The sequence below is a fragment of the Rhinolophus sinicus genome, linkage group LG11, assembly GCF_036562045.2.
Source record: "Rhinolophus sinicus isolate RSC01 linkage group LG11, ASM3656204v1, whole genome shotgun sequence".
In the NCBI taxonomy this organism is placed as follows: Eukaryota; Metazoa; Chordata; class Mammalia; order Chiroptera; family Rhinolophidae; genus Rhinolophus; species Rhinolophus sinicus.
In genome coordinates this window covers 53,838,437-53,849,097 of record NC_133760.1, presented here as the reverse complement: position 1 = coordinate 53,849,097, position 10,661 = coordinate 53,838,437, and the positions used below count along the sequence as shown (strand labels likewise).

The 10,661-nt window shown below is 59.2% G+C and overlaps 2 protein-coding genes across 8 annotated transcripts; one reads left to right on the top strand and one right to left on the bottom strand.

Annotated features, from left to right (window-relative positions):
- The first annotated feature begins 979 nt into the window (after positions 1-979).
- Positions 980-5,147, top strand: ASIC3 (acid sensing ion channel subunit 3). 6 transcript variants are annotated; one of them, XM_019712797.2, is made up of 11 exons: positions 982-1,885; positions 2,597-2,747; positions 2,952-3,079; positions 3,267-3,468; positions 3,558-3,614; positions 3,719-3,866; positions 4,145-4,236; positions 4,324-4,403; positions 4,497-4,568; positions 4,765-4,823; positions 4,966-5,147. In XM_019712797.2, the coding sequence occupies exons 1-11, from the start codon at positions 1,352-1,354 to the stop codon at positions 5,045-5,047; spliced, it is 1,605 nt and encodes a 534-aa protein (XP_019568356.2). In that variant the 5' UTR covers positions 982-1,351; the 3' UTR covers positions 5,048-5,147. The 6 variants fall into 6 exon arrangements, with proteins under 6 accessions (XP_074171231.1, XP_019568358.2, XP_074171233.1 ...); XM_019712798.2 differs by having other exon boundaries at positions 983-1,885; positions 4,969-5,147; XM_074315130.1 differs by lacking the exon at positions 4,765-4,823 and having other exon boundaries at positions 980-1,885; positions 4,145-4,220; positions 4,969-5,147.
- Positions 5,148-6,331: 1,184 nt separating this feature from the next.
- On the bottom strand, positions 6,332-10,366 carry CDK5 (cyclin dependent kinase 5). 2 transcript variants are annotated; one of them, XM_019712804.2, is made up of 12 exons: positions 10,214-10,366; positions 9,496-9,584; positions 9,332-9,399; positions 9,139-9,199; positions 8,979-9,035; positions 8,159-8,254; positions 7,967-8,041; positions 7,702-7,798; positions 7,458-7,527; positions 6,858-6,918; positions 6,671-6,751; positions 6,332-6,552 (listed from the first exon to the last, which is right to left on the bottom strand). In XM_019712804.2, the coding sequence occupies exons 1-12, from the start codon at positions 10,248-10,250 to the stop codon at positions 6,466-6,468; spliced, it is 879 nt and encodes a 292-aa protein (XP_019568363.1). In that variant the 5' UTR covers positions 10,251-10,366; the 3' UTR covers positions 6,332-6,465. The 2 variants fall into 2 exon arrangements, with proteins under 2 accessions (XP_019568363.1, XP_074171229.1); XM_074315128.1 differs by having other exon boundaries at positions 7,967-8,254.
- Between the last annotated feature and the right edge of the window lie 295 nt (positions 10,367-10,661).

Here is a 10,661-nt window from a genome sequence, read left to right as displayed (position 1 = left end):
CTGTAACTCCTACGGCCGGGAATTTCGTGGCATCTAGCAAATGACCCAGGCAGTTGCCTCTTGACCCAGCGGTCCTGTTTCTGGCAGTTACAGTTATGCAATATCATTGGGAACAATGTTGTCTGTAATGGGAGACTGGAAACCCCCGGGGTCCATCATAGGAGCACGGTGACATAACTGAGAGTGCATCCACACAACGGAATGGTATACAGCCATTTAAAACGGGGGATTTTTCCAGGTACTGGATATCCCGTGGTCCCCAGAATATGTTAAGTGAAGAAAGATGTGAAATGAGAGGGCATCCATGTTAGAAGCTGGACCATGTTATCTGGGAGGGGGAACCATGTTATACCTGGGTACCAGGTGGGCACCTGTGTTATACCTGGGAGTGGCAGGTGGGTACCCCATGTTACCTGGGAGGGTGACAAGTGAGCCTACAATCATTGTGGTAGAAGCCAACCTCCCAGACAGATGGGCGTGTGTGTGGGGTGGGGAATGGGAAAGAGGGTCACTCAAGAGATAGACCCCTGGGATGTGGGACCTGCAGAGGTCCTGGCTATTGGTGTAGGCTGCGACACGGGGGCTCAGAAGGTGGAGATGGCCAATGACAAACTCCCCACCACCTTCCAGCCTGGTCAGGAGCCAACTCCGCTCTCTGTGAAGGAACAATAACCCTGGTGAAGTTAGTGGGAAGAGAGGAGACAGGAGGAGGGAGGGGCCGGGCCAAGGGCCAGTGACTGACTCTCAGCTCTGTATACAGGGGCTGCAGCTGGGAATCTAGAGGCCCTGAGGGTACCCCAGCCCCAACTGTCTCTGGGCTCCCCCTCAAGCCCTACCGGGGTTACTGTGGTTTCCTGCTGGCGCCTCTGGTCTCCACAGCCACGGCACCCCCCACGCTGCACTAATGGCTCAGCCTGGGGCTCCAGGGACCTCCCCCGCCCCCCAGGCTGCTCTGCCAGCCCCCTTACCCCCTCACTGCTGAAACCCAATCCTCTGCGGCAGCTTGGCTCAGCAGAGCAGCAGACTGCCCTGCTTGCCAGGCCAGCCGCACCCTACCTGCTCTCTGCTACGGAGACCCCAGTCCAGCACCGGCCCAAGGAGCCAGAGCCTGCTCCTGGTCAAGGCCAGCCAGACTCTCCAGGCCACCGAACCCAAGGCAGCCAGGCTAGTGCTTCCCCACCTCCCTCTCGGGCTTGGCTCCTCTCCTCCACCTCTCTGGTCCTTGCCTGGCACCTGCAGTGACCGACCCCCTGCCTGGCCAGGCCCTCAGACCGACCCTCTCTTCCTTCTAAGCCCCTGCCACCTGGTTACCACCCCCAGCCCTCTCAGTCCCCCCACCTCAGCTCCAGCCATGAAGACCTCCTCAGGGCCGGAGGAGGCCCGGCGGCCCGCCTCAGACATCCGCGTGTTTGCCAGCAGCTGCACACTGCATGGGCTGGGCCATGTCTTCGGCCCAGGGAGCCTGACCCCACGCCGGGGGCTGTGGGCTGTGGCTGTGCTCCTGTCGCTGGCTGCCTTCCTCTACCAGGTGGCAGAGAGGGTGCGTTACTACGGGGAGTTCCACCATGAGACGGCCCTGGACGAGCGTGAGAGCCACCAGCTCACCTTCCCAGCTGTCACCCTGTGCAACATCAACCCACTGCGCCGCTCACGCCTCACACCCAACGACCTGCACTGGGCTGGGCCAGCGCTGCTGGGCCTGGAGCCTGCCGAGCATGCCGCCTTCCTGCGCGCCCTGGGCCGGCCCCCCACGTCACCCGGCTTTATGCCCAGTCCCACCTTCGACATGGCCCGACTCTACGCCCGGGCAGGGCACACGCTGGAGGACATGCTGCTGGACTGCCGCTACCGCGGCCAACCGTGCGGGCCGGAGAACTTCACCGCGGTGAGCTGGCCACCTGACCTGTCCTGCCGGGGACCCAGGAGTGCCAGCCATCCCTGCCGAGGACCCACCATCTCCAGCCTTGCCAGCCCAGGCTCCCCCAAAGCCAGGGAACCTTAACACCCATACCCGAGACCCTTTCCTTCCCAGCCAGGCCACAGGCCCCCACCCCACCAGTGCCTTTCTGTTCAGCCCAGGAAACTGTCCTCCATGGGGTTCTCTCTGGCACTCAGCTGGCCTGCAAGGTCACACCTACCAGTATGGGACACTCACCCAGGCTGGCTCCAGGCCCTGGGTCTGATCTGTAGAGACCCTGCTCCTGGGGCAGGGGGGTCATGCTAGTGGGACTGTTCTAGGGCAAAAGACCACTCTCTCTGCCAAGGTAGGGGCTGGTTTTCTCTCTGCCTCTTCAACAGTCTTCCAGTCCTGGACGAGGGCAACTGGGATCCACTGCCTTTTACCCCAGTCTCCAAAGAAAGTTGCTGTGCCCTGGGCTGGGGGTGGAGAGGAAGGAAGAGTTGGAGTAATGGGAGCCATGAGGGTCCAACTACATGTGCTTGTATGCGGGAAGGGCGGGGGCATTAAGATGTGGGTCTCAGTGTTCAAATAAGAGACAACAAATAGGGGATGGGAGGGGAGAGGTCCCACGGCCCTGTTTGGCTGGCTGGGCTTCCTGTTCCCTGGTGAAGTCTGCCCCTGTCTGCCCACCCCCAGATCTTCACCCGGATGGGTCAGTGCTACACCTTCAACTCTGGTGCCAATGGGGCAGAGCTTCTCACCACCCCGAAGGGCGGCGCGGGCAATGGGCTGGAGGTCATGCTGGACGTGCAGGAGGATGAGTACCTGCCCGTGTGGAAGGACGTGGGTACGAGGGTGCGTGTGTGGCGGCTGGAGTGGGGCACCAATGGGGTGCAGATGTCTCTGGGGAGGAGAGGAGGTGCTGGGGTGGGACCTAAGGCCATCCTTCCTTGTGAGAAGGGGGGGGTTGGCCCTTCATCGTCCTCGAGGAGAAGGGGCTGCAGCAGGGGAGCTCCTGGGACCCAGGCCTTAGGCCCCGGTTCCTCCACAGAGGAAACCCCATTTGAGGTGGGAATCCGAGTGCAGATTCACAGCCAGGAGGAGCCACCCATCATTGACCAGCTGGGCTTTGGGGTGGCCCCTGGCTACCAGACTTTTGTGTCCTGCCAGCAGCAGCAAGTATCCTGCCCTGCACTTCCAAACTCCCCTCCCCGGAAGGGTCTCAACCCGCTCCTTCAGCTCACACCACCTCAGACCCCAACCCCCCAGCTCTTCAGACCCAAGGGCCTCTATTCCCCAGCGACTGATCACATTCTCCCGGGGTGCCCCGCTTGTCCCAAAGCATCCTTAACCAGTCTCTCTACAGCTGAGCTTCCTGCCAGCGCCCTGGGGCGACTGCAGCTCGAGATCTCTGGACCCTGACTTTGACTCCGAATCCTCTGATCCCCTGGGTCCCCCCGGCCCCACTCCAGGCCCCAGGCCTCCCTATAGTCTAATGGGGTGTCGCCTGGCCTGCGAGACCCGCTACGTGGCTCGGAAATGCGGCTGCCGAATGATGCATATGCCAGGTAAAGGGCTGGGGAGCCAAAGAGGGGTCGAATAGGGAGGGGCCCAGAGCCTGGGAGGCCTCCCTGAAACTGTCCCCCCCCCACACCAGGTGGCGCTCCCGTGTGTAGCCCCCAGCAGTACAAGGATTGCGCCGACCCCACGCTGGGTAAGGGGCAAGCCTCCCCGCATACCACACCGTCCCTACCCGCTTCGGCCTGTTACCCCCACCCCGCGGCGGGCAGCCCTGACCCAGGCAACGGTGGCCCGCAGATGCCATGCTGCGGAAGGACGCGTGCACCTGCCCCAACCCGTGCGCCACCACGCGCTACGCCAAGGAGCTCTCCATGGTGCGGATGCCGAGCCGCCCCGCCACCCGCTACCTGGCCCGGAAATACAACCGCAGCGAGGCCTACATCGCGTGAGCTGGGGCGGCCGGGGGAGGGGTGGACACCCTTCCCCTGGCCGCGTCTTCCTTCTCACACCTGGGTGGGACACCAGTCTGCACGTCATCACCGGGCCCTAGGACTCTGGACAAACTGCCTAACCTTTCTGACGCTGTGTCTTCTGCAAAACGGGGTGGTGACGCCCCTCCTGGGGCTCTTGAAAGGTGTCGGAGCCTAAAGAATGATCACGTGTTTGCCGCCAGCAGCTGGCACCGGGGGCTGTCCAGTGAACACCCCGCCTCTTTTCCTCCAGGGACAACGTGCTGGTACTAGACATCTTCTTTGAGGCCCTCAACTACCAGACAGTGGAGCAGAAGGCGGCCTATGAGGTGTCAGAGCTGCTGGGTGTGTGCGCGCGTGCGCCTGGGGGTGGGGGCGGGGTGGGCGCAGCACGTGGCGGTGTGCTGACTGACGGTGCCTGGGTATCCGCAGGCGACATTGGGGGCCAGATGGGGCTCTTCATCGGGGCCAGCCTGCTCACCATCCTTGAGATCCTGGACTACCTCTGTGAGGTGGGCCCGGGGCCTCAGCTGGGGGAGGGGGAAACAGCCACAGGCCCCAGGGCAAGGTGGAAGGTGGCCACCTGCCTCACTGCTTGCTCCCAGGTATTCCGAGACAGGGTCCTGGGATACTTCTGGAACCGAAAGCGCTCCCAAAAGCACTCCAGCGCCAATCTGGTAACAACCTCCTCTTCCTCCCCGGCCATCTCTATCTGAGGGTTCCACCCCTCCCCTGCCCCCCCACACCCAAGCCTAGAACACCATCCCTGCCTAGCTGGGGGGAAAAACAGAGTGGCAGGGAGGGGTGAGCATCGACCTTGGCTGGTCCTTGGAGGACCCCTCCCCTCCTCTGACCCTGTCCCTCCTCCTACAGCTTCAGGAAGGGATGGGCAGCCATGGAAATGAAGTGCCCCATCTCAGCCTGGGCCCCAGGTAACAAGAAATGGCTCCCTGAGGTCAAGGGAGGAGGGGCAGGTACAGTCCAGAGGGCAAAGTTCAGATCCAGAAGGGCAGAGGCAGGAGCAGGGCAGTGGGTGCGAGGCTCCCTGTCCTAGCACTGTGGTCTGTGTCTCAGCAGGCCTCCCACACCTCCCTGTGCCGTCACCAGGACTCTTTCTGCCTCCCACCGCACCTGCTACCTCGTCACACGGCTCTAGACCCGATGTCTGTGTCTTCAGGGCCGCACCTTGCCATCCTGGACGTGCCCAGCCTGCACATAATTTTGCCGTCTTCACCCCAATAAAGTTCTCAGCTGTTCATCAGTCTCAGCTACTCCTCTTACAGGCAGACTAGTCAGGCCAAAGTTAGCACTACTCAGGCACAAGAGCTCTGCCTGCCATCATCTAGAGAACATGGTGTCAGAAATACGGGAGGGATCTGAGTTAACCTCCAGAAATCCCTCTGGGAGAGAACAGGGCGAGAGCACCAGTCATTTGCATCTCAGTGGGAATGAGTTTGTCAGACTGACTGCTCAGAGAGAATGGAACCCAAGGTCATGTGTTCGCGTGGAGAGGAATCAATGGCAGGATAGTCCCATTCGGGGGATTATAGGGAATGGCTGGAAGAAGGCTCTGACCCAGAGCCTGGTAAGAAGTGGGAGAGCAAGCAGCGAGAAGGTAGAGGGACTCCCCACTTCCCAGAACACAAGCCGTTGTCCTGCCTTACTTAGATCATGCCTCTTTTTCCCACATTTAGGACCAAGCTCCAGCACACCCCGTCTCCATGGGAACAGGTCTCATTTTCCCAGCCTGCCCACAACAGAGGCCCCAGGTTCGATGGTGAGGGAGGCCCTCCCTTCCCACTCCTGCCAGCAAGGGCACACCCAGGCCCCAGCCATGGCCATTTTCCCTGTTCTCTTTCTCTGTACCCAATATTGGAAAACTGACAGATAAGGGAGCAGGGAGGGGGTGTTCCTGATCTAACACATCTTTGGGTCTCTCCTGTCCCAGCCTCTCTGCAGGCCTTGGGAAGGGGGGAGGGAATGAAGAGGTAAGGGACAGGGTGAGTGCCCATGGGATAGGGAGAACTACAAGGAAAGGCCCAGCCCTCTTCTACTTCTGTGGAAGGCCATCCTTGCTCTCAAACACCAGCTGCCTAACCTCTCAGGACTGTCTCAGGCCGTCCTGGGTAGAGGGAGAAAGGGGTACACACGAGTGCATAAGCACACGTGTGGGCACAGCAGTGTCCCTGAGCCCAGCCATAGGGGTGAGGGTCAGCCTCTAGCCCCCAGCCTTAGGCCACTTAGAGAAAAGCTCAGCAAGCACGGGACAGCTAAGTTGTGTTCCAGCTGGAAGCAGGGTAGCAGAGGGTGGTGAAATGGAGCAGAGACCACCACCCAAGCCCACCCCCTCTCAGAGCCACTCTACCACCACATCAGCCAGACTGTGGGAAAGGAGCCAATTTATGAAATTAAATAAAGTCCGTGGAGGGAGGGAGAACCCGCATGAAGGCGCCTCTACCCTGGCGGGCCCAGCATAGCTGGAGCTCAGCACACTGTGCGTCCCTGTTTTTCTTCCCCTCCCGGGAAGGGGGCCGAGGCAGGCCAGGCCCCAGCCTGGCGGCAGGGTCCAGGAGCCTAGGGGGGGCAGAAGTCAGAGAAGTAGGGATGCTGCAGGGCCTCCTCTGCTGAGATGCGCTGGACGGGGTTACACTTCAGGAGGTTCTGGAGGCAGAGAAGGAAGGTATGGCCGGGTCAGGCAGCGTCAGCAGCCCAGAGCCTACCCTCCCCCAGTCCCTCTGGACAAGTATCCTGACCACCCGGTAGCCCTGCCCTTGGTCACCTGCAGCAGGTCCCTCCCTGTGGCATTGAGCTTGGGTACGACGTTCACCAGGGACGTTGTGGCTGGGTACATCGGGTAGGGCTGTGGGGGGCAGGGAGAGTCAGCCCAGGGGTGTGGGGCGTGGAGGCTGCTAGAGCTGAGAAACAAGGGACCACCGATGACCCATGACGCCCCATGCCCATCACACCTTATAGTCTGGCAGCTTGGTCATGGCGGGCCACTGCTCCTCGGTTGGCGTCCCCAGCAGTGTATCCACAGGGTCAAGGATCACTCAGTGCAAAGGGGGGGGGGGGCCTCTGCCTCCCCAGGGGAAATTCCTCATGCCCACCCCTGCCTTCCTCACTTTATCCCCCAGCTCATGACAGAAGCGACCCCAACACATGTAACTATCATTTTTAGTCCCACCTGCATGATGTTTACCGCAGGCCAGGAACTACAGATACAAAAGTTAATTGCTTTCACCTACACCCTGATGTCCATGGTCCTGGTGACCAGTCAGCCTTCCCTGACTCCCACAGATTGTTCTGCTGCTCTTTTTGGCTCCTTTTGGCTGGAGGAGCATCTTCTTGGCTTCTTCCCCCAGGGAGCCCTCCATGTCTACATGTCACACACTCTCCAGCTGGAAGCATGCAGCTGCACTGTGACAACCAGGGGCGTCCCTCAGAAGCCCTGCAGCCCCTCTCCATTCTGGCTTAGTCCATTGCCACCCTCGCTCTCTGCATTCTGAGCTCCACAGCTTGTCACTCCCCCTCCAGAGGGCCCCAGGCGAATGGAAATGGAAGGGTATCGAAAGATCCTCTTCAATTGGTCATCTACGTCGTTGCCGGGGAAGAGAGGCCGCCCTGCATTGGCCAGCTCTGGGAGAAAGAGAAAGGGGTGAGAGGACCTGACACACAAAGAACCCCTCATTCCCATGGGACCCTCTGTGCCTCATCCCCAAGGGCGCCACTTCCTGCCCCGTGGGGACCCTCCAAACCCTATTTGTCAACCCAAACAGGAGGGAAAGTGCCTCTCCAGACCCGCGGCATCACCTGCAAAGATGCAGCCGGCTGACCACATGTCGATGGACGTGGAGTACAGCTTGGCCCCAAAGAGGACATCCGGTGGGCGGTACCACAGCGTGACCACCTGGAGAAGACCCCACCCACAGGGACCGCCCACTTAGAGGGCTGGGAGGAGGCAGCTCCGAGAGGAGGGGAAAATGTTTTGGGTCCTGGAGTTAGAGCTGAGAGATGCTCACTGGGGATGCTCTTCCTCACTCACCCCCACACCCCCACATCCCACCCCCCAGCTCACCTCAGCTGAGTAACAGCGAACAGGGATCCCAAAGGCTCGAGCCAACCCGAAATCAGCCAATTTCAGCTCCCCATTCTGATGGACATGGGAGGAACAGGAGAGGGGCGTCTCAACAGTGTGAAGGCCAGCTCCCCCATCGCTCAGTACTTGGCTCCAGCCTCCCCAGTCTCCCCACTTCTCCCTGAGAGGTACCCTGTTTATGAGCAGATTCTGGGGCTTCAGGTCCCTGTGCAGCACGTTGCGACTGTGACAAAATCCCAGGCCTTTTAGCAGCTGGAAGAGGAATGACTGGGGGAAGGGGCAGGGAGGCAGGCATCAGACCCTCTGGAAAGGAAGCTGTGCCCAGCAATGGATCACGCGCCCCTCTTCACCCTCTGCTTTGCCTCGAACCAAACCGTCTTTCAGCACCAAGGTCAGTTCGACATCATTCATTCCCTATTGAGGACCTACTTTACAGTACGCTGCACATGAAGTATTAGAAGTAAACAGTGAACGGGACCCTGGTCCCCACCTTTCTGGAACTTACAGCCTAGTGGGCCTTCCTACCTTCCAAGCCCACACAGACCTCTCCCCTACCTGGCCTCATTTGAACACACACATTGTGACTTTCAACATCTATGTTGTGCTGTATTATTATTTAGCACTAGTTACCCCTGGAACCTGGGACAAGGCATGTGGCCTTGGGCCTAGAACTGTGCCTGGTACATGGCAAAGCATTCAGTATTTATTGCCTGAATGAACGCATTTCTTTGAATCTCATTTTCTCATAGCATTGAGACCAGAGCATTACTGTCATAGCATTGAGACCAGAGCATTACTGTCAGGTCGAAGAGCTCATGTGAAAATATGCTCGCTAAGAGGGAGGCCCCTGGAGAGCAAAAACAGGATTTTCTCAGTCCCTGACCCCCCATGTGTCCAAGTCAGGGCCTGAACTTGGTGCTAAAGAGCAGGTACACTGACTCTAAACTCCAAGCCCAGCCTCGATGAGTCCCCACAACACCAGCCCCCTCACCTTCACAATTTCTGGGTCTAGGTCACCATTGCAGCTGTCGAAATATTTCTTAAGGTCCTAAAAGAGGATGGGGTGGGGGTGAGGGAATGGGACAGCGTTTAACCTTAGTCTGGGCCCCTATACCCTCCCAAGGCTACTGTCCCCCAAATCCCCCTTTCACCTGGTCACAGAACTCAAAAACCAAAGTAAGCTTCTTGTCGCTATGCAGGACGTCATGAAGCCTAGGAAAAAGGAAGGACTTGGCCAGGCAGGTCCACAGGTGTGGCCTAATATCCCACTAACAGCCCGTGTCTGAAGCCCCGACCTCCTCCAACTGGCCACACAGGCAAGCAGGACGCTGCCAGTCTACACACCTGACGATGTTCTTGTGCTTCAGCTCTTTGAGTAGGCAGATTTCCCGAAGGGCAGAACTTGGCACTCCCTACACATACGAGGGGCCGGGAGTGGGGGTATGTAGTCACATCCCACCGTGCCTAGGCCCTCAACCACCCCCCTGGCCCAGATGCCCCAGTCCTACCTCATCATCGTCATCCAATCTCACCCGTTTCAGAGCCACGATCTCATGAGTCTCCCGGTTTTTAGCCTTGAATACTGTTCCATAGGTGCCTAGAGGAAGGAGATCAGGGGCGAGGGAAAGGATGGGGCACACTAGGAAGTCCCTCCTGGGAGGGGAGACATCATGGGAGTGTGTTATTTCTGATGGCTGCAGGAGTAAGGGAAGAGATTCAGGGTGAAGGCTGGGCATGGCAGAGGTTCGAGAGTGAGGACGTGGCAGAGAAGGGGCCTGCAGAGGCTCAACGGGTCTGCAGCAGGGAGAGGCAGTGGCTGCCGGGGTAGGAGATCTATAATAAAGGCAGTGCTTTGGGAGGGTCTGGAAATAGTGAGCAGGGGTCTGGGAGAGGAATGAGGGCCGGCAGGAATATTGAGGTTGGAGGTCTGCTGCGAGATCTGAGGCTGGAGGGTGGGGGTGGATTCTTTAAGTGGTGCTGAAGCTGGGTGTAGGAAATGCAGGAAGTGCTGAGGTCGGGAGATCGGGCCTACAGGGAGTGCTAAGGTTGGGAGGGGGAGTCTGCAGGAAATGCTGACGGGAGGATTGGTGTCTGCACCGAGTATTAAGCTCGGGGCCAGGGATGCAGCCAGTGCTGAGGTCGGAGTCTGGGCATTGCTGATGGTAGAGGAGCCAGAGATGCAAGGAATGCAGAAGATCGTGTAGGAACATTTGGTGGTCCCATTACCTTCCCCAATCTTCTCCAGTTTCTCGTATTTCTGCATCGCAGCAGCCGCGGGGACCCCTGCGGGCCCTCGGTTCTAATACTTCGGCCGCGGCGTTGCAGAGGAGGCGGCACCCCAGCCTCCGGCTCTGCCCCGCCTTCCTGCCTGCGCATGGGCTTCTGGGGCTTGTAGTCCTAGGACGACCAGGTTTCCCCGTAATGCCGGGGGCTTTAGACAACAAAACTACAACCCCCAGCAAGCTGCGCTTAGATTCTGTGCAGCACACGTCTCCCCGGTCTCAGGTTCGATCGCGGAGACAACCCTGGACTTCAAGTCCCAGGAAGCATCACGTGTCCGCTTTCCCGACGCCCCGCCGAAAAGCCGTGGCTCCCAGCGTGCCTCCCACTTATTCTTTCTTTCTGTAATCCCTTTATTTTATAAAGGGCCTCTTCTGGATTGCATGTTCTAGAA